The 22,328-nt window shown below is 43.2% G+C and overlaps 1 protein-coding gene across 1 annotated transcript in view; it reads right to left on the reverse strand.

The window, feature by feature from the left end:
- Positions 1-2,037: 2,037 nt before the first annotated feature.
- ppp1r13bb (protein phosphatase 1, regulatory subunit 13Bb) overlaps positions 2,038-22,328 on the reverse strand; it is a 31,825-nt gene continuing 11,534 nt past the window's right edge. Inside the window, exons 6-19 of the mRNA XM_085373215.1 lie at positions 18,607-18,708; positions 10,747-10,921; positions 10,175-10,374; positions 9,881-10,045; positions 9,368-9,560; positions 8,376-8,504; positions 6,397-6,530; positions 5,541-5,994; positions 4,435-5,219; positions 4,216-4,353; positions 3,991-4,124; positions 3,725-3,891; positions 3,345-3,544; positions 2,038-3,115 (exon numbers count right to left, since the gene is read on the reverse strand). Of these exons, the coding sequence (XP_085229341.1) occupies positions 3,074-3,115; positions 3,345-3,544; positions 3,725-3,891; positions 3,991-4,124; positions 4,216-4,353; positions 4,435-5,219; positions 5,541-5,994; positions 6,397-6,530; positions 8,376-8,504; positions 9,368-9,560; positions 9,881-10,045; positions 10,175-10,374; positions 10,747-10,921; positions 18,607-18,708 (3,018 nt within the window). The 3' untranslated portion in view covers positions 2,038-3,073. The remainder of the gene's footprint in view (positions 3,116-3,344; positions 3,545-3,724; positions 3,892-3,990; positions 4,125-4,215; positions 4,354-4,434; positions 5,220-5,540; positions 5,995-6,396; positions 6,531-8,375; positions 8,505-9,367; positions 9,561-9,880; positions 10,046-10,174; positions 10,375-10,746; positions 10,922-18,606; positions 18,709-22,328) is intronic.

Genomic DNA, 22,328 nt, shown 5'->3' on the forward strand with positions numbered 1-22,328 from the left:
CTACAGTTAACTGTCTAAACTCTCCATCAGCAGTTTCTTTATAATGTACTTCACACCACAATGAGATTATCTGTCCTGTATGACTTGTGCCTTTTTTCTCATACTTCTCACCCTCCTACTATTCCCAGCAGTCAGTTCCAAACTTTAGAAAAATCCAGAGCTGCCACGGTCACTCTGGCCTCAGAAAACCCTCCCTTCTCCATCTCATCACCTACAAACAGTGAACAAAGGCAAGCTTAGGACGCATTTCATCAAACTGGTGATCAAGCTGGGCCTCTACAGAAGCAGCTGTGTTGCTCAGCACGATATCTGGACTATAGCCAGGTCTCCATAGGAACTACAGGAGAAGGTTGCTGGTTTTTGTGACCTTATAAACCAGTCCGGCACCAGCTCACAGGCTGGATGGATTTAAGAAAGTTTGATCTGTTTTTAAGTAGCTCTCTCTGTGGGATAGTGTTGTCCTTTGCAGTGGATTTAAAACATGGCTATTAATTAGTTAATGCACACTTTCCTGTAAGCCTTTTCTAATAGAACCTGGCATAACAGTCCTTGTAACAGCTGTAAACTGAGTACTGTGTGATAGTAGTAACAGGGAAATAGTTTTATTAAGTTAATTTTAATTTCATGTAAATGAAAAACCCTTTAGTACTAGATTGGAGCTAGAAGACAAGTCATCTGAGATGGTTTATTGCCCTCCGGTGGAAACAAAGTTAAACTGCATAATGCAAGTCTCAGTTGATACACAGCATGAAGTTATTTTTTTGAGATGAGGATATCTCATTGGCTTTGCTTTGAAGGCACTGCAGACTCGATCTAGCACCACGCTGCTGCTAAGCAAACCTCTTCCTTGCCACTAATGAAACAACTGCTGTAGGCATCATGGAGTTGATTGACAACTGTCACATCTTATGCACGTGCACATCTGGAGTGTACTACTGCAGATGCCCGTTTTATTGCAATTCACAACTGAATTTTATAAGACAAACTGTTTTAAATGCTTATTAACCAAAGGCAATTAGTTAAGCATAATTCATCCATGGTGATATAGCAATTTTACAAAGAAAGACTACTTTCTATTCTCTCTGGATATGGTTTTTGAATTTTAACCTCCTAAGACCTGAACTCTTTCATGGAATGCATTTTCATTCATCTGAGAACAGAAAGGTGTTCGGAGAGATATTTCCATCTTTGTAAAATTACACAAGAACTAAAATAAAATTTCCCATCAGCAGCATTTTAAACCCTGAGATTTAGGGTATTGTCACATATAATCCTGTTTAAAAGAACCTAACTCAGTGGGGGGTTTCTAATGAAATGACTGAATATAGATTATTAATACAGTTTATTAAAATCAGTTCAAACTCCACTTCCTCAAGAAGGGTAAACAAAGCAAGATGGTTTGGCAGATTGTTTTCATATTTCATATTGACCTTGGAGGCTAGATTAAACTTTTAATGAAAACTGTCAATAAAAACCCACCCTATGCTATGAATCTTTTATAACTAAATATGAGAAGTTGATTCTGGCCTGGCTCATTATTTTTGTTATATCAGATCTTTAAAGGGACATGTTATGCTTTTTTTCTTAAAAATACTGTTACAATTGTGGATGCTCACAATAGACATAACCTGACCTCATTATTTGACACGTTGGCTATGTGCAGGTTATGTTCCCCCAACAGTTCCCACCAACAGCTGAACCCTCACACCCCAGTGTTTCCAATCAATCAATAATAATAATAATAATAATAATAATAATAATAATAATAATAAAAAGGACCAGTTCTGAATTTTATCTTAACAAAGCTAAACACAAAAGAAGCTTCAGTAAAACTATTATTTCCTCTTCCAAAATCATTCCAAGTCACGTTAGGTTCCCTTTATATTGCACACATAGTTGCCAATATCTGACCATCCGTAGCTCCACAGTTTGAGAACCAACAGCTAAAAGAGTAGAATGATATATAGATATAGATGTAACTTTGGTTCACACAGAATGACGCACACCAGCTCACAGGGGTTATTGTTCAAAGGCTCACTTATAATTTATTAATGTTCTCGCCACACATCCGCAACAATCCTGCATCCACATTCTGAACAGATGACACTAACGGAAGAAAAATAAATAAAGAAATCACATCTTGCAACGATGTTTGTGAAATGCAATTCATGGCAATGTGCGAACTGTCAAATCTATATTCATCTTTTCTTGAATACACTGGAATTTCACTGGCCTGTCTGACAAAAATACTCAGGATTTACAGCATAGTCTCGAAGGACTCTAAAGTCTGAGAACTAATAATCCTTTCTGATAGCAGCAAATCAATTGATTATCTCACTCAACAATTCTGCAAGATCACAGGGAGTAATAGATTTAAAGTTGATGCATTTTCATCTTTGGTGGTTAGGCCTTCATTAAAGTACATATTTTCTGCATTAGTGTTTTAGTCACAGGGATCAAATTAGCCTTAAAAAAATACTTCATGTCCAATAACTCTTATTACATTACATTAACAAATAAAATAAAATGGAAAAAAAAAATCAGCGACTTCTCCCAACCTTAAAGATGAACTTCCAGTTATCAATATAGTGTCGTGTAAACCATTGCCACCACAGACCTCAGTAGGGAGATGGCTAAACAAGTGTGAACACTGCAAGAAATACTGAGACAAGGATTAGTGTTTGATTCTTCAAATTGATGTCAGTTACAGAGCTGGCACTGAAACGGGATCAAATCCAAGTCGGGACAATATCAGAGTGACAGGCTGAAGAGAGGTGGGGGTGGGGTAGGGCTGTGGGTGGGATGAAGTCATTTAATAAACATCGGAGTGCTTGTGTTTCATTGTGTTTGTGTGTGCAGCTTGTAAGCATATGTGTCACGAGTTCTGTGCCCACTGCTTCATAGAAGGAAAGAAAGAAAGAAAAAAAAAAAAAGGATTTTTGTGAGAAGCACAAGGCTCAGGGGGGAGGTTATGGCCACAGGGAGAAGAGAGAGCACCAGGCTCTTTTGTTGTTCTCTGCTCTTGGTCGTGTCAGTAGTCCAGCTGTTAGCCACAGGTCAGTGGAGTGAGACACTATGCCAGGGAGCGCTGACGAGGTTTGATTCTAGGATAGAGCTGCAAAGCAAACAACAGGAGAAATGATTTATTATTATTATTAGTCACTGAAATCTTTGATGAATTCTTGTTTTGCAATGGTACATGTAAGTGGCATCTAACTAAAAAGTCAAAGAGTCAATCAGCTCGAGGGTAAATTTTCATTTTTGCTTAAACTTAAATTTGGATAACAAAGCTGAAATTTGATTGAAAAAAAAATTGAAATGGGGGTGGGAGGAGTGACGTTTACCCCCAGCAGGTTGCGGGGAACATAGCCCTCATTGTCCTCGAGTCGTGCCCACCACCACTCCGTTTCGCTGTCGTCTTGTCGTTGCAGGATGGTGATGGCGTCCCCCTCACTGAACGACAGCTCGTCCGGATTTTGGGCTTCATAATTCCACAGAGCGTACACCGTCCCCTTGTTCATTACGCCCAGCTTCTCCTGAACACCTGCATGTAAGAGAATCCAAACAAACAGTTAGTATAATTTACAGTTCAGGATACAATCAGGATATTTAAGTATAATCTTACATTTGCTACATTATTTTTATTACAGCCTCAGCGATTGGACTCAAAGGATTGGAAGTCTTTCTAGAATTTGTACACACCAATTGGTGTGATGTTTCTCACCGTATAGAAACTGGGAACACTGGAGGTAGCCCTCTTCCATTTCCTCGCATTTATCCGCAGCAGTCTCCACATCGCTAATGGTGCTAGCAAAGATGGCGGCCCCTGACTCGACCAACAACTTACAGAGATGAACACTGTTGCAGGAAGCTGCACAGTGAAGAGGAGTCCTGTTGAAGCACACACAAACACGAAATATGGATACAACAGGTCACGTAAACCTTTGCATTTTGCGTCATCATCCAGTTTTCCTGCGTATGAGGACTCACCATCCATCACTGTCAGCAGCATTGACGTTCACTCCAAAATCCAGCAGGAACTTGACTATGTGGTGATGTCCCGCGCACACTGCGTTGTGCAGGGGTGTGATGCCTTCGTCATTGGCAGTGCTGGGATTTTCCACCTGGAAAAAGGAAGGACCGGAACAAAAAAAGATGAGTGCTTAAACTACATTCACATATAAAACAAAGTCTATAAATAGAATCAGAACACACCTCATAGATGATCCTCTGGACCAGGTCAAATTCTCCCTCCAACGAGGCGTCCAGCAGGAGAGCCAGAGGGTTAAACTTCACTCTGAAGCCATGACCAATGCGGTCAGAGTTTGGTTTTTTTAGGTTTGTTCGCTTCTCCTGTAATAATAGAGAGGAGGGATGAGCCTTTGAAGCACTTTTATTTCTTTGAATAAAAGTCTGTGTATGTGTGTCTCTCACCAGTGGTTGTGAGACCCCTGTGCCACTCTCCTCTGGAGTGGTGACCTCCGGCACAGGGCTGGGCAGCGCCGCTTCTGAGCCTCCCACGTTGTTGTTGCTGTTGTCTTCTGATCCCTCGGCTTCAGCAGGATCCATGTGCCCTCCTTTTGGTGAGGCCACTGGCTCATTGTCATTAGCATCAGTAGTGGCAGGGGGAGCGTCAGAGCCCGGCTCCTCTTCGCCTGGTGTTGGCGCTAGCGGAGTTTCTGAGAGGAGATTCCCATTGTCTGTATCAGCCAGAGGGTCACCTCCTAGGTATCCAGGAGGATTACTTGGTTGATAAAATGGTGTTCCATTACCTGCACCACTCCCACCTCCAGATCCACCAACTCCATTTCCCTCTATGCCTCCTGCAAGAGTGTTGAATCTCTGGTAGAGCAGTTTCTGGATGTTGGGTCCGCTGGGACCCTCTGGTTCTGTGATGGAGCTGCGCTTCTTCAGTGGTCTTGGAGCGTTGGCCAGCTTTTTACGGAGCACTTCGAGGTCAGCGTCGCTTTGGTAGCGCAGCGGGGAATGTACCATTGGCGTCAGCTTGGTTGGGCTGAGTGGCCGTGGTATGTTCTCCACACTGGGAGGAGGTGCTGACGGCTCGAGGTGCTGGAAGCTCTCATGATCGTCATATTCTCCGTCTAATGTGTCCTCACCACTGGGTTGGCCTTGGAGCAATGGGAAGGCCCCTCCTGACTGACCAAAAGACAGAGGCGAGGGAGGCGTCGAGCTGGAGGGGAGAACAGGCTTCCCGTATACTAAGAGAGAGCAGACATGGTAGAGTTAAAGTTGAGGGCATTGATGCCATCATTACTTTCATTATTAATTCACTTTTTCATTTTGCTTATAATAAACAAGAGTTGGCAGTCTGAAATGCCAAAGTTAAAATTGTCTATCATATGTCCTCAAAGCTTGCGTCGCCCCTAAAATTCCTTTTATTTTTTCACACTTGAAAACTTAAAAGAATTTGATTTATATGATATAAGTATATCATCACATTTCAGACTGCAACTAACTAAATATTCTCAATTTCTGGGCAAAAGATTCATAGAAAACTGTCCCAAAATCTCAGTTCTTACCTGCTTTAATAGCAGGCTTTAGTGGCTGGCTCTTTGGCGCCAACTGCTGGAGGTACATGTGATAGATGGAGCTAGAGTTCACGGTAGGTGGGCCCTTTCGGGGAGACTGAGGCCGTGATCCTCTGTCTGGGATGAAGGGACGCACTGCCACAGCTGGCGGAGGATCCAGTCGTTCACTCATTCCAGAAGGAAAGAGCGGTGCATTAGGCTGGAAGGTGGGGCTTGGTGGCACTGAAATACGCTGCTGGATCTGCTGGGAGGACGAGCCTGTGGCGGGGGGCACACGGGGCCAAGTGGGAGCTGGTGGGTTTGGGAGTGGGCGAGGTGGGGGAGGTGCATCTTTACGGCGCTCCAAGGAGCTGGCTGAGTTTGCGGAGGTGAGGTGGGATCCGTATGGTGGTGGCTGCGGCTTGTTGATGGCTGGGGAGGACACAGCCATTTTGGAGTCTAGCACCTGTGAAGAAGCATACAGGCATTTATCATTAAAACAGCTGTTATATGCAGAAAAAATTGAAAGATTCACTCCTTCCCACTGAATAAAAATCCATCTTCAGCAGCCAATTTACCATATGTGCAACTGGTATCATACAGGCCTAGGAGGTTGCCGTGGTTACCCATAATTTGCATGAAACATGCCGACCTGTCTCAAAAATTAGCCATTTTGCTCTCCAAGCTGTATAGAAACTCAGTAAAGTGCAATGCAGATGAAAAGCAGAGAGCATTCACTTTCAAAGTGAAGGTTGTGCCTTATAACTGAAGCTAACATGTTTCAAAAAATGTTTTTTTATTTTAAAGACAAATGCTCTCCATTTTCGGTTCCATTTGCTTTCAATGAAAGGAGTTTAGGAGGACGTACCTTTTCTGCACTTGGAGCACCGGGGGAGCCTGAGGGAGCACTTTTGCCCTGGGTATCAGTCCCTGAGTCTCTTCTCTCAGGAGGTTTTAGAGTTGCACTGGGCTTGCCTAGAGTAGGCCAACCAGTTTCATTAGCTATGGCATAAACAGGACACAGTTAGTGGAGAGCAAAAGAAAGAAAAGATCACACAAGTGACTTGAAAAAGCATGTCCATCAGCACTAGTCTTAAACGGCAGCTTTTTCTTATGACTAAGTGCACTGTGTGGAATATTAGTGATGACATTTCCAGACCACTAGTAAATATAATGTTGTAAACACATAAAACAACTATACTGTTTTGACCGGTATCAACTGGAGGTCAGGATTTTTTTTTTTTTAGATGCCCATCCTATTAACCAGACACAATAAAGAAACCAAGAGCTCGCTTTATGTTACATTTATGTCCATCACTGATAACAAATAGACATCGATCCAAGGAGAAGATCTTTCCCATGAGCTCCCCCACTCTCACACATCAGAAGGGAGATTTTCTTTATTTCTTTTAAAAGTACAAACTGCATCAAATTAAATGTTTCAAGAGGCGCCGCTGATCAATAGGATCAAAATCCCGAGCCTTCACGTTAGGTAGAGGAAGGAATTTATGCATATTAGTATGTTGCTGATTTTAGTCACGTAGTGTTTAACTTAGTAACTATTATTGGTAACTACAATGAAAGTTAAGATAATCTGGCTAATAACAGATAATAATAACTGCAGAAAATGTGAAACTAAAAAGAAAATATGCAAAATTAAAAATAAAAACAATTAAAAAAATAGTAATTTCAAACAGAAAGGACAGCGTGAAAGGAAAGAAAAAGATGACAAAAAACAACAGAAATAAGTGCTGCACACACAAATTATAATAACCGTCACAATCTGTCACACAGCAATAATGCTGGTGAGTGATGTGTTAAAGATGTACATAAGTGCTATCATATATTAGTAGACCAGAGATTTTGACTTGTTATAGTAGGAAAGAACAGGTAGAAGAAACTTTGTCAAAAATCATTCCATCAGCTGTGATTGTAATCCACGAGTGTGTAAACATGCATAACGATAAAGCCATTGAACTGGCACACCTAAAACAAATGCACTACTTGTAATGTTATAAATCACAGCTGTGCTTTTCCTGCTATAAAAAACCAAAATGTTTTACAATGAAAGAAAAGTCTAAACAGTTACAATAAGGCAACACTATCCAGAGTCTAAAAGGGAAAATCTGGGTCTGGTTCTTCTCAGATTATCAGGCGTGACACTTAAAGAGTGAATCCTATGATATTTTAACATGCACAAGTTAAATTCCTCGTGCATGTAAAGCGTTTGACAGCTAAAAGTGATTCTCACAGCTTAGCTGTTAGAGTTTGGTGCGAAGGTTAAGGTGGCCGCAGGCCTGGGAATGAGGTGAAGTTAGAACAAAGCCACGATGTTATGGACTGCTTTACATGTTAAACTGACGAAGCACTCAACTCAGCGAACCTTCTCAGAAGTGTACGAGAACACACAGGACCAGCAGCGCTTTGCCATCAGTCATGTGAGGCATGATATCAGCTACAATCAACAACACCAACTTCGTGCAGCTTATGCTTTTAAACAGCACCCCAGTACTTTCAAGTCACTGGCCAAATCCACAGAGGAATCTTAATGACCAGTCAGTGATTTATGGATTCAGCCTGAGACAGTTGTAGCAATTTACCCATCACAGCAGTGAGTGATTAGAGTGTGGGTGGCTCATGGTGTTACTGGGGAGAGTTCTTAAATACTCAATTAGTCCACGCAATAAGAAACTCGATTAGATGGAATAAAAATTGTATGATGGATTACATTGTTGTAATATGGAGGGAGAAAAAATGAAATCTGGGGCATGCTGTGGATCCTGTGCTACAATCAAGACAAGGTTCTGCATGTGCCATCCTTTTGCTTATGCAGCGCTGTGCACTCACGGGACGTGCCGTCAGAGCCAGTGGAGGCTCCAGGGCCCGGGTGTGATTCCGGAAGGGACGGGGGAACCGGGTCCACAACGATGTCTAAATCAGACACTTTCCAAGGGCCGGGAGGCTTTCGCACACCGTCTGCCCCAAGAAGAGTCATCCCCCACCCAACCCCCACACCCAGTGAGACAGACATCACAAAGACAAGACAGGATAGACATGAAAGAGAGACGGAGAGACAAGGAAGGGAAATACAGGTTACACAACACAGGAGAAGAGTGAGGTTAGAGAGGAAGGGAGGAAAGAAAAGCAATCACAGAAATCAAGCCCAGGTGGAGAATCAACTGAGATGTCAGGTAGGAAGGAATCAGTTCAGGCAGAGGAAGGAACTTCAGCAGCATGCAGAAAGTGTGTAGCTGGAAATGCTGGATTTATGATCTATCTGAACAGAACCCTGGATGATTGGAGGTTTCTGATACTGTCCAAAGTCTGAAATCAGTGATCTCACTTTCAGACATTCATGGCTTCGTTGACCAGCTGGCTCTACAACAGCGGTCCCCAACCTTTTCTGTGCCACGGACCGGTTTATGCCCGACAATATTTTCACGGCCCGGCTCTTAAGGTGTCGTGGATAAATACAACAAAATAAAACCAGTACCGGTACCAAAAGAGAAGATTTATTCATAACACATGGGAAAAAACCCAGGGAAACTAAGTTGACAATAAAAACGATAAAAAAAAAATAATGCTAAAAACCAATAAAAACCCTGAAAAGCATTAATTTCACACCCGAGCCTCAACTCTCGAGGCCCAGTACCGAATGTCTCATGGACCAGTACCGGTCCGCACTCCAGGGGTTGGGGACCGCTGTTCTATAGGACCTGCACTCTCAGACTACATGTACTAAACTTTTCAGTGTTTTTTAAACATTTCTGCATTTTGTAAAATAAAAAATTTAAAAAATAGAAAATCTCCATGTGTAAAATGTTTGGGTTTAAACAAACCTGATTTAGTGCGGCCATGGTTAGCTTGGTTATTAACACCCAGAGTCTGTGGCTTCAGTGGATCTGGTGGTATGGTGTAGCCGCCTTCCTGTCGAGCCGGTACTGGAACCTGGATATATGGCCCGACAGCAGCAACACGACCCAGAGTGCCGGGAGCTGGCTGGGGAGATGGAGGCCCATTGGCTCTATTCAGCTATAATAACAGAGAATGAGAAATGTTTGAGATGTCAAAACAGCTGAAAAGCGAAAACTGTATAAAACTTTCACTACTCCAAGGGCTTTACAGCTCCTCTAAGAAGACAAATGAAAACGTTTCTTTGAGTATCTATAAAAACTTTAAAAACAGCATTTAAATGTTTCATTTTAAATAAAAAAAAAACAAAAAACCCTGCAGTGTATAAGCTGATGTCTTACAGAGAGATAGAGGGGAAAAAAACAAAACAATAAAACTTTCAGAACTTTCCCGCCCCCAAAAATATGTAAACAGGAGATGTTAAGGGCTCCTAGTCTTACAGGGAGGTTCTCTTTTTGACGTGCCTCAGCTTTTTTCTTGTAGAGACGCTCCCTCAGCTCACTGATGCGCTTGTCCATAAGCGTCACTTCCATATTGCGCTTGTTCAGAAGCTCCTTCTGTTGCTGCAGCTTGCTGTTTTGCTCCTGATTCAACTTGTTTCGAATCTGATGATGAGTGAAGACATAAACAAATGCATAGAAAGACTGGACCAAGATAATCGGCTATCACTGTAAACGTAGCGGACCTTGTAAGAGTATGCACGACATGATGCACTAATTTTAACTCTGCATTACCTGAAGCTCCTGGTACAGTTTGCGGAGCTCCAGCGCTGCAGCACCGGTTACTTGGCCACCCAGGGACGCCTGTATGCCATTCAGCTTTCCTCTCCGCAGGTCCTCTAGCTGCAGGCTAAGCTGCTCCACCCTCAACACAGCTGCCTGCAACTCCGCCTGCTTCTCCTGGAACAGGCTGCTAACCTGCTCGATCTCAGCCGCTGCATTTAGGAGGGGGGGGGGGGGGGAAAGGAAAAGGATCTGGATCAGCACCAACAGACAGCTTCTTTGTTTTGGGGGGAAAAAATACTCCAAACCATTCATCAAAAATCAAATGCTATTCTTTTATTAAAGAAACGAAAAGATCCTCAAGACCAAGACGTTTCAGAACTCTTATTCATCCAAAGTCAAGAGTTCTGAATATAAAGTATGCACTGATATGAGATATAAATCTTCTTTCAGTGTCTGATAGACTGTGAAATAGCTCGAGCCGAGCGCAGACAACCTTTCTGTGAAACAGTTATCTGATACTCAAATATAATCGTCTCTAAAGAGTGGTGGTAAAGTTATGCACATATTTTAAGTATACGTACACAGGTTGCCATTGATGACCTTGCTGTAGTCCACCTGGCCTCTCATTGCGCGAATCTTCTTGAGCTTGGCCTCCTGGCTCTCTACACGTTCCTTCAGCCTCTGCAGCTTCTCGCTCTCTGAAACGCTTTGCTGCTGACGTCGCTCCTGCTGCTTCAGGTAACGCAGACGTTGCTCCTTTGGAAAGCAAAGAGTGATTGAGTCACAGGGGAAACCTTCATAAAATGGTGGTTTTAAACTGTACAATTTGTATATCTTTATAGGTTAAAACATAAAATCCCAACACACGAATCAAAAAAAATCAGCAGGGCACCACCCAAAGCTTAAAGGAAATCTAAAACTAGGCTAAATCGTTCTACTGAGTACATTAAGTGAATTTCTGTGCCGTGTCAAGACGGTCTGAAGGCTGAAGAAAGGGTCAGATGACTTCATCTCCGCCCAACTGAGAATTGCTCCAGTTAAAGTCCTAAAATAGGAAATGACAGGGCCAGGTTTCCAAATGACTGCAGGGCTTCAAGTGGGCCTACTTTTCAGACACCACAACAAAGGCAATAAATAGTCTTTCTATCAGTGAGTCTACAGCGGGCTTTATTTTGCATGACTGATCAGCATACCACAAGCACGGTGGTCAGAGTGAGTTAGTGCAATGAAAAGTCACAGAGTGACAAGGTAGGCTGTTTGTGCGACATTCAGCTCCTCCTCCTCCATTGAAGGAGAAATCCTGATAATAGACAGTAGGAGGGCAGCCACCATTGGTTTGTGAGGTCCTTTTCCAAAGCCTTGATTTTTAGCAGCATATTTAGAAGCACACTGCTTTTGGAGTATAAAGTGACTCTATAGTGCTTTGTTCATTAGCATAGATGCACAGACGCAGATACTTGGCATTGATTAGCCAATTTTCTTTTAAATAATCCTTAGAAATAGTTCTCCAGGCTTGTTGAGGAACATTAGAACCTCTTCGTTGGATGTTGGCTGCCTTTTGTTCTGTTCTGTCCCACACTGCTTCAATAACGTTGAGGTCCTGGGAGACCAATCCATGGAAAATTAAATGAAATAATGACAAATTAAAATTTGGATTCATCATTCCATAAGACCGTTGCCTCTCACTTTCAGTCCTGTTTTTTTTTTGTAATTTGGCAATTTCTCTTTTCCTTCCTTAACAGTGGCTTCTTGACGGCCACCAAGCACAGCACTATGGACTGAAAGCAGTGTGAACTAAGACCATTTCTGATTAGGCTTCAGTGAATCATGATTGATAAACCGAGGATCCAGTTGCATTTCTCGGGTCTTGTGCCAGGTCTTTGCTGGATTCTTTTCCTCATCAAGCATGACTTGATGCAGTACTGTTCATCTGCATGTAGATCGTGTTTTAGGCCTGCCACTTCCTTTGTCCTCCACTTGTCCAGTTTCTTCAAAGAAAGCACACTGGACACTGAACAGGATATATAAAATTTTCTTCTAATAGTTCTTTGGGAATCATGTTTCTGCAAACGTGCTTTTTTTATCACTGTCAAATTGTGTAATATTTGGCATTTTTGATGGATTTACCTAAAGAAACTGGAGCAAATTTGTTTTTGTAGGCTGTTAGTAACCGAGTGCCTAAAGATACAATTTAAAATTGGTTCTTTCCTAAGTTGTCAGCCCTGGCTCATCCCTTGAATTACAGTGGGGCAAAAAAGTATTTAGTCAGCCACCGATTGTGCAAGTTCCCCCACCTAAAATGATGACAGAGGTCAGTAATTTGCACCAGAGGTACACTTCAACTGTGAGAGACAGAATGTGAAAAAAAAAAAAATCCATGAATCCACATGGTAGGATTTGTAAAGAATTTATTCGTAAATCAGGGTGGAAAATAAGTATTTGGTCAATAACAAAAATACAACTCAATACTTTGTAACATAACCTTTGTTGGCAATAACAGAGGTCAAACGTTTACTATAGGCCTTTACCAGGTTTGCACACACAGTAGCTGGTATTTTGGCCCATTCCTCCATGCAGATCTTCTCGAGAGCAGTGATGTTTTGGGGCTGTCGCCGAGCAACACGGACTTTCAACTCCCGCCACAGATTTTCTATGGGGTTGAGGTCTGGAGACTGGCTAGGCCACTCCAGGACTTTCAAATGCTTCTTACGGAGCCACTCCTTTGTTGCCCGGGCGGTGTGTTTTGGATCATTGTCATGTTGGAAGACCCAGCCTCGTTTCATCTTCAAAGTTCTCACTGATGGAAGGAGGTTTTGGTTCAAAATCTCACGATACATGGCCCCATTCATTCTGTCCTTAACACGGATCAGTCGTCCTGTCCCCTTGGCAGAAAAACAGCCCCATAGCATGATGTTTCCACCCCCATGCTTCACAGTAGGTATGGTGTTCTTGGGATGCAACTCAGTATTCTTCTTCCTCCAAACACGACGAGTTGAGTTTATACCAAAAAGTTCAAATTCAAATTCAAATTCAAATTTTATTTGTCACGTACACAGTCATACACAGTACGATATGTAGTGAAATGCTTGGACAACTGCTCGTGACCTAAAGAAAACAAAAAAGGAAAAGGCTATGAATAAGATAGGAAATAAATATGAAAAATTAAAAAGGGTAAATTTAACTAGGAAGGAATAAAATATAAATTAAGGTTAAAAATGAAATAACTGTACAACACAAATTAGAATGAAGGGTAAATTTAACTGGGAAGAATAAGATAAAATATATAAATTAAAGTTGAAAATAAAATAATTGTACAACAAAATACACAATACACAATATAGAACTATATAAGAATGTATGAAGAAATCTAAATATAAATAAATATATACACAATAACAGCAGCTGTACAAGTATTAACCGGAAATGAAGAATATAGTGACCAGTGTTGTGCAAAAACAAAGTCCAGAAAGTCCAGTGTGTGTGTAAGAACCATATGTGTGGGTCAGTACTGTGTGGTGGTGTGATTGAGAGACCGTATCGCCTGCGGGAAGAAGCTCCTCCTCAGTCTCTCTGTGTTGGTCTTCAGGGAGCGGAATCGCTTTCCTGACCTCAACAGAGAGAACAGTCTGTTGTTGGGATGGCTGAGGTCCTTCACGATCTTCCTGGCCTTGGTCCGGCACCGCCTGCTGTAGATTGAGTGCAGGTCAGGGAGCTCGGAGCGGATGGTGCGCTCAGCTGACCGCACAACCCTCTGTAGAGCTCGTCTGTCCTGCATGGTGCTGTTCCCGAACCAGGTTAAGATGTTTCCCGTCAGGATGCTCTCTATGGTGCAGGAGTAAAAGTTCCTGAGCACCTTGGAGGGCAGTTGGAAGTCTCTCAAGCGTCTGAGGTGGTAGAGACGCTGTCGGGCCTTTTTCACCACGGTGTTGATGTGACAGGACCATGACAGGTCCTGCGTGATGTGAACTCAGAGGTATTTGAAGCTGTCCACTCTCTCCACTGGGCACTCGTTGATGACGGGGGTCTGGTAGTTCCTCTCCTGCTTAGTGCTGAAGTCCACTATCAGCTCCTTTGTCTTACTGACGTTTAGAAGGAGGTTGTTCCTCTGGCACCAGTTCTCCAGATTCCTAATCTCCTTCAGGTAGGCCGTCTCGTTGTTATCAGAGATCAGGCCCACCACGACGGTGTCGTCAGCAAACTTGATGATGGTGGTGGAGCTGGTAGTGGCCACACAGTCATATGTGTACAAAGAGTACAGCAGGGGGCTCAGAACACACCCCTGGGGGGCTCCAGTGCTGAGAGTGGTGGAGGCTGAGACATGTCCGCCCATCCTTACTGCCTGTGGTCTGCCAGTTAGGAAGTTGGAGATCCACAGACACATAGATGAGCTGAGTCCCAGATGCTCCAGCTTGGTGGTGAGTGTGGAGGGAATTATGGTGTTAAATGCAGAGCTGTAGTCTATGAAGAGCATTTTAACATAATTCCCCCTTCTAGTGTCCAAGTGAGTGAGTGATGTGTGGAGGAGATGAGAGATGGCATCGTCTGTGGAACGATTTGGACGGTAAGCAAACTGTAGTGGGTCCAGTGTGTCTGGTAGTGAAGAAATGATGAAGTCTCTGACCAGGCGTTCAAAGCACTTCATCACTACTGAGGTGAGGGCTACAGGGCGATAGTCATTGAGAGAAGCAGGGTGGGGTTTCTTCGGGACAGGAACAATGATGGACTCTTTGAAGCATGTGGGGGATCACCGACTGAGATAAAGAGATGTTGAATATCTCAGTGAACACAGGAGCTAGCTGGTATGCGCAGTCTCTTAGGATACGACCTGGGATGCCGTCTGGTCCTGCTGCTTTCCTGGTGTTCACTCTCTTGAAGGCTCTCCTTACTTCATGCTCGGAGATGACGAGCACGTTTCCGGTGCTGGCAGTATCTTCCTGTCTGCAGCCGTTAGCGCCGCTAACACTAGCATTGTTGGAGACCTTAGCTGCAGCCTCGAAGCGAGCATAGAAAGTGTTCAGCTCGTCTGCCAGAGTCACGGCCGCGTTCGTCATACCGGTTGTTGGTGCTTTATAGTCCGTTATTGTCCTTAGTCCCCGCCACAGGCTCCTAGAGTCACTCTGTTGGAGTTGTGACTCTAGTTTCCTCCCGTAGCGCTGCTTCGCCTCTTTCACCGCCCTCCGCACGTTATATGACGCGGCTTTGTACGGGTCCATGTCCCCCGTCATGAGTCCCGTGTTGTAGGCAGCGGTGCGGGATCTCAGAGCGTCGCGGATGGTTTTATCCACCCACGGCTTCTGGTTGGGAAACGTTGTGATAGTCTTTGTCTCCACGGTATCATCCGCTAGTTTCCCGATGAATCCCACAACCGCTTCCGTAAACACGTTGACGTCATCGTCGGAGCTGTTTCTGAACATGCCCCAGTCTGCGTCATCGAGTGCGTCCTGTAACGCGGCCACCGATTGATCCGTCCAGCGCGCGACCTTCCTCTGAACCGGAACTTCCTGTTTCAGCCTTTGTTTGTATTTTGGCATGAGGAAGATGGCGGCGTGATCAGATTTGCCAAACGGGGGGCGGGATTGTGCCTTGTAGCCGTCCTTGACCGTAGTGTAGCAGTGGTCCAGTGTCCTTTCACCCCTGGTGGGGCAGGTGATGTGTTGATAAAAGTTCGGCGCTGCGCGTTTGAGGTTGGCGCTATTAAAGTCCCCCGTCACAATAAGCGCAGCGTCCCGGTGTTGTGTCTGGTGCTGTGTGAGTGCCTCATGCAGCTTGCATAAGGCGGTGACCGTGTCCGCTTGTGGTGGAATATAAACGGCACTTACAATGACCAATGTAAATTCCCGAGGTAGATAAAAAGGACGACACATGATGGACAGTAGTTCCAGATTTGGTGTGCAGGAGCGTGTGAGAGGAACAACGTTCGCACTGTTGCACCAGTTGTTGTTCACCATTAAACACACGCCGCCTCCCCTTGACTTCCCCGAGTCCCGTCCATGCGGTGAACCGAGAAGAACTCGGCCGGCTGGATGGCGTGGTCCGGCACCGCTGGGTTCAGCCATGTCTCGGTGAAGCAGAGGAGATTGCAGTCCCGAATGTCTCTCTGGAACTTTATCCTGGCCCTGAGGTCGTCAAGCTTGTTCTCCAGTGACTGGACGTTGGCGAGCAGGATGCTAGGCAGAGGTGTGCGGTGTGCACGAGCTCTCAGCCTGTTCCTGACGCCGGCTCGCTTCCCTCTAGGCCGCCGCCGCTTCCCTTTGTTCTCCCTCGAGATCTCACTCGGCCAGCTCGGATCCGGAGTTAAAAACTTCGAATTGTGAGTACATTGTATACCAATAGAAACAAGAGTGTCACTGTCATACCTAATGTACCCAATGGTGATGATTTTGCCGATTTAGAAACGCTGAAAACTAACTTAAAAAACAAAGACAAAGAAAAAGTGGTCGGAGCAGTCGTGACGGCAGCCGACCTCACCGGCGCCATCTTATAAACTACTTTGGTTTCATCTGACCACATGACATTCTCCCAATCCTCTGCTGTATCATCCATGTGCTCTCTGGCAAACTTCAGACGGGCCTGGACATGCACTGGCTTCAGCAGCGGAACACGTCTGGCACTGCGGGATTTGATTCCCTGCCGTTGTAGTGTGTTACTGATGGTGACCTTTGTTACTTTGGTCCCAGCTCTCTGCAGGTCATTCACCAGGTCCCCCCGTGTGGTTCTGGGATCTTTGCTCACCGTTCTCATGATCATTTTGACCCCACGGGATGAGATCGAGAGCCCCAGATCGAGGGAGATTATCAGTGGTCTTGTATGTCTTCCATTTTCTGATGATTGCTCCCACAGTTGATTTTTTCACACCAAGCTGCTTGCCTATTGTAGATTCACTCTTCCCAGTCTGGTGCAGGTCTACAATACTTTTCCTGGTGTCCTTCGAAAGCTCTTTGGTCTTGGCCATGGCGGAGTTTGGAGTCTGACTGTTTGAGGCTGTGGACAGGTGTCTTTTATACAGATGATGAGTTCAAACAGGTGCCATTCATACAGGTAACGAGTGGGGGACAGAAAAGCTTCTTACAGAAGACGTTACAGGTCTGTGAGAGCCAGAGATTTTCCTTGTTTGAGGTGACCAAATACTTATATTCCACCCTGATTTACAAATAAATTCTTTACAAATCCTACCATGTGAATTCATGGATTTTTTTTTCACATTCTGTCTCTCACAGTTGAAGTGTACCTCTGGTGCAAATTACTGACCTCTGTCATCATTTTAAGTGGGGGAACTTGCACAATCGGTGGCTGACTAAATACTTTTTTGCCCCACTGTAGGTGGCTTTTTATGTTTAAATGATTCACAAGTTGGTGTTAAGTGGTTCAAACAAAACAAACATTGTGAAAATGGTCAGGTACAGGAATGGACAAAACATTGAAAGCCCTTCAGAAAGCCTAGAACACTAATGTGCAAGACCACTTTCTAATTATAAATATTAAGAAATAATGGGCAACTTGAGACTTGCACAGTACTGTAATTTGTCAAATAGCTGGACTATAAAATAAATGCCAAATTACCAACACCTCACAAACGGGTACTGACATGGGCCTCTTAACTTGTGTTTGTTATACTGGTATCTTTTTAATGACAATGTCACAACATTATATGGCTCGCATTGTGGTTAATTACAGGCCTAGCTAGCTGCCTCTGTGTGATGCACCCATATAATGTATGGTTACAGCTTACTATCCAAGCTTTCTTGCATTAGCTAATAACTTGACTCCACCCTACGGACTTTCAGCTAAGCACTTGACCTGCTTGTCTGAAAGTCAAGCAGGTCTTTATTGATAATTATTCACAAGGATGCTTTTCACAACTCCAGATAAAATCCTGATGATGTGGAGCTGCAGCTGGTTAGTGAATAGCGCTAATTCCTGCAAAGACTTGAGTATCATTTCTGACCGACTGGACAATCCTGGCACCGTGACTCACACTGCATCCAATCTCATTCGTTACATAATGGTTTGCCCCCATTTCAGGTCACGACAGACTCTTTGGATGAGACGAGTGCAACAACATTCCACTTTCTCTCCGACAGAGCGGTCCAAGGCTGCTTTGTGTCCTGAACTTGATTGAACTAATGCCCAGGCTGCGTCTGTGGCATCGGACTAAATGACACACCATCAGGCCAAACCCTGGCCAAGGCTATGATTTGTCAGGTCTGCTATGTTACTCAGTTAAGTTACTGCAACAATTTTTCAGTAACACATCCCAGCATAAGAACATTTACCGACTTTACCGAAACACAAACATAATATGAACTGCAAAAAGACGAGAAACATGGACTCACTTGTGCTTCCAATTAACACATTTTGTTAGCATAAAACAAACTTTGCATAAAAGACCATGACTGTATTTGGAGGAAGGATTCGTGGTAAGAGAATGAAGCTGCTGATACCTTTGCAACGAGCATCTGCTGCTGAGCCTCGATTTGCTGCTGCTGCCGTGTGGCCATCTCCTGCAGCTCCGACAGCGTGAGCTCCACACGCTGGCTGCCCACCTACACACCAACACAGGAACTGGTCAATACACTGAAATCTTCCCAACTACTCTTGATGTTGAACCACTGAGACTGATGATTAATAATGAGTTTAATGAAGGTTTTCCCTTATAAAAACTCACATATGACAATATTTTAAATCAGGAAAAAAGGCTAATTTGACAAGAAAAATATGACTTATAATTCCTGTACTAAAAGGTGACTGATTCAGACTCAAAATTACATTACATTATTCTCGACTCTCAGCCAAAACATTAACATTTAACAGCAGAGTTGTTCAACATCTCTAAGAAATACCTTTGTGCTTTTTTACACCAATATTCAGGTAAATGTTTGATAGCACTCTGCTATGATAACACAAAGTTCAAGTCAATAAATGCAGAATAATACGGGCCTGCAACATTACATAAGCCAAAAATATTATATAAGAAAAAGAAGCTGAAAAACTAAGCACAGAGAAATAGGTTACGAAGAGAAAGAGAGAAAAAAAAGCCATTTGCAGAAATGATTTTAAAAGATGTCTGGATTCAGTAGCCAGAGGGTAAAACTGCAGTAGACTGCACAGTACTGAGAGCTGGGGACTCTTTCTCCAAAACAGCATCATTATGGGACCTTAATTATGATGGAGAATCAGTTAGTGGGCAGTAGGCCCGAGCCTCTGAGGGGCAACATGTCATTTGGTGTTTATACACACAGCATAAGCTTCGTATCGTATGAAGGCATTACTGGAGTAAAAGAGTGGAGCTGTGACCAGACACGAGGCTGCCACGTTACTCAAGCACACAAAATTACCAGAAGTCGGTTTTGTTACAGCAAAACAAAAACATGAATCAGTTTATTACATTTAGCTCTGGTTGTCCAGAACAAAGAGTTCCAGAGGTTTAGCTAGAGGAAGCTGTGTTTCCATACATAAAATAACCTGTTGTTGATGGCCAGTAACACTGGAGAGCTTTACTCTTTGATGACTAGGTGGACTGTAAATGTGCACAAGCTCTTATTTTGCTGTTATATTAATACACTGATCATGTTCATCGTTAAACAGAGCTCGGTAACTGACGTCACTGTGGCATCACTGCACAATGAATTGTTTGGCAGACAAACAAACAACTTCATTCTTTGCTACTTCATTGCATTACAAAGTTTAAAAGAAAATGAAGTGTACGAAACTGAAGCTCTAAGGGGAAAAGGTGAAATCCAATCAGCGTCATTGCAGATCCTTACAATGCGCCAAAAAAAACGAAAAGATTAGAGACCACAATGCCTCACGTACCCCTCGCATCCCCCAATATGTTTACCCATCTTTTTTTTAAAAATCATTTTTATCATTTTAATTCCCACAAAGCACAAGTTCAGTTTAGCAGTGGCAAATTTGGAAATGTTAAATTTATATTTAAGATGAATATGAATGAAGAACATCAATTAACTGTGTTTGCCCTACTCTTTTCAGCCGGAGGCAAAATTGTAGATCTCAGTCGTTTACTTTCCTTTAGATGTGTATGTTTATAAATTTGAAACTGCTCTAACTTAGTGTCCAATAGTTAATAATCAAATTCCTTAACAAATAAATAAATAAATACAACTTTGCCCTCTGTTTAGTAACTCAGACTTCTGTTTACTACCACCACAAGTCTGTAAGCTCAGAGCTGAAAACCTTCTTGAAACTTCGAGTCAGCTGTCAGCCCAAAGCTTTGTAATGAGCGGCGACACAAGCCGGTACTATTGATCATTTTTAATGACTGATCAGCCTGTGTCTTTCCATTACATTTTACATGCATAGCACAATCGAATGAGCTGAAGTCTGCAATTCACTTGTGTGTTTGTGTTGTTTTCTTATTGCTCATGTTTGTTGTCAGTGTTTGTCACTCTCAAACAATCGCCGTCACATAAGATGCAAAAGAGCAATGTGGTGTGTTAAGTTTTTTTTTTTTTTTAAATATAAAAGTAACAAATCATAGCTCGCTATTCAACCAAGTGTTACAGCTGTAAAAGATAAGTGGAAGAGAGCCCTGCACAACCAAACGCTACTGCAGCCAAACCCGAGACACAGATCCATGCAGCAAACTGTCGACTACTGACGGAGAGCCTGAACAGAAATTTAAATGAGAGGTAAAAAAAAAAAGAAAAGAAAAAAGGTTTCACCTCCAAGAAGAGTTTTCATGAAGTTGAAATTTCGGCACCCATGTGTTCTTCAAGAGCTCACAGAATAAAGGCAGGCTGGCTTTTCCCTACAGAGTTTTGGATTTCTAGATTCAAAACACTGACGACTACCTTTAAACAGAATACTGAGCGAACACGCTCCACCAAACTACAAGCGATATTGAAATGCTCCCAGCCTTTGCCTTTGGAAAGAGCACTGAGAGGGAGGAGACGATGCAGGAAATGTCATGGTGCCTTTTTTCCTTCAACAACAGACTGAAAAATGTAGAATCCTGGCTCGAGTAGAGCTTAGTAAGAGGCATATCGTGTGTCAAGTGCATGGATGCTGGATCCAACACATATTTAAAGTAGTGGGGAGGACAATAATACCAACAACAATACCTGTAACTACTGCTCTGTTTGGTTAGAGGAGACGTGAAAAAACATGCGTCTTGCTGGGAGTAAATTAAACTTTTACTTTACTCAAAGAATGCAACAGTAGTGCACCCACATAGACAATCTTTTACTCCTTGGCATTTGTTAAGACTTTTAGTTATAAGGATGTCTAGAAAGCCTCATAAAGGCTGGAAGGGCAGCATGATGACTCAATCGAGATAGAGATGGGCAGAGTGGGGGAAGCCACTGGCACATGAACACGGCCATGCTCAAATGCACTCAAGCAACACTGCATCAGTGACAGTTCCTCTGAGGGAGAAATCGACTCTCTCGTGTGGCGAAGAGAGAGAAACGCCCAACTGAGCAGACGGCAGGAAGAGGGGACGAAAGCAGCCAAGTGCACGCTGATGAGGGATGCCGTTCTGCAGGATTTCATAAACCCATCTGCAAATTGTATACATTTGCCCACAACGACTGTAATTGCTTGCAAATGTAAAGTCTTATCAGGGTAACACTGGAGTAATTCCTGGGGATGTGTGCGACTAGTTGTCTGGACGTTTAAACATTGCTGTCCTTGCTAGTCGATCCCAGAAATACTAGTCTGTTAATAAAATAAGAACAATATGTTTAACAGCCAACAGCAACGGGACACCACCCGGGGATAAGGCTCTCTCTCTTAGACCCACTCTGCCTCCTGAGCTACAACCTACAAATCCTAAGCTATTAATTATAAGAGATTTCAAAGGAAAAACAGCAACCGAGAAACTGGCGTCACAGGCAGTTTGATATTGTTGCCTGGGAGAAAAAAATAAAATCACTGAAATTATTAGTAATTTTACTAGTCTTGACTAATTCAATTACATTTCTGGGTAGTGCCAATGAGCTGTAATTATCATTTATGGCAGCTAAAATGGTGATATAAAAAAAATGAATTGTAATCGTAGTATTCCCTACAGGGATCGCTGTTCTTTAAGATGATGATGATGATCAGCTCTGCTGGGCTGACTTAAAGCCTCTGGGGTTTGGGCAGCAGCAAGTGGAAAAGCTAAAGCACTGATCCTCTTAACAACCATTATATCATCCAGAGG

Source organism: Diplotaxodon limnothrissa, linkage group LG15, assembly GCF_057381915.1.
Source record: "Diplotaxodon limnothrissa isolate DT_005_m linkage group LG15, D_limnothrissa_male_GT1.1, whole genome shotgun sequence".
NCBI classification, from domain to species: Eukaryota; Metazoa; Chordata; class Actinopteri; order Cichliformes; family Cichlidae; genus Diplotaxodon; species Diplotaxodon limnothrissa.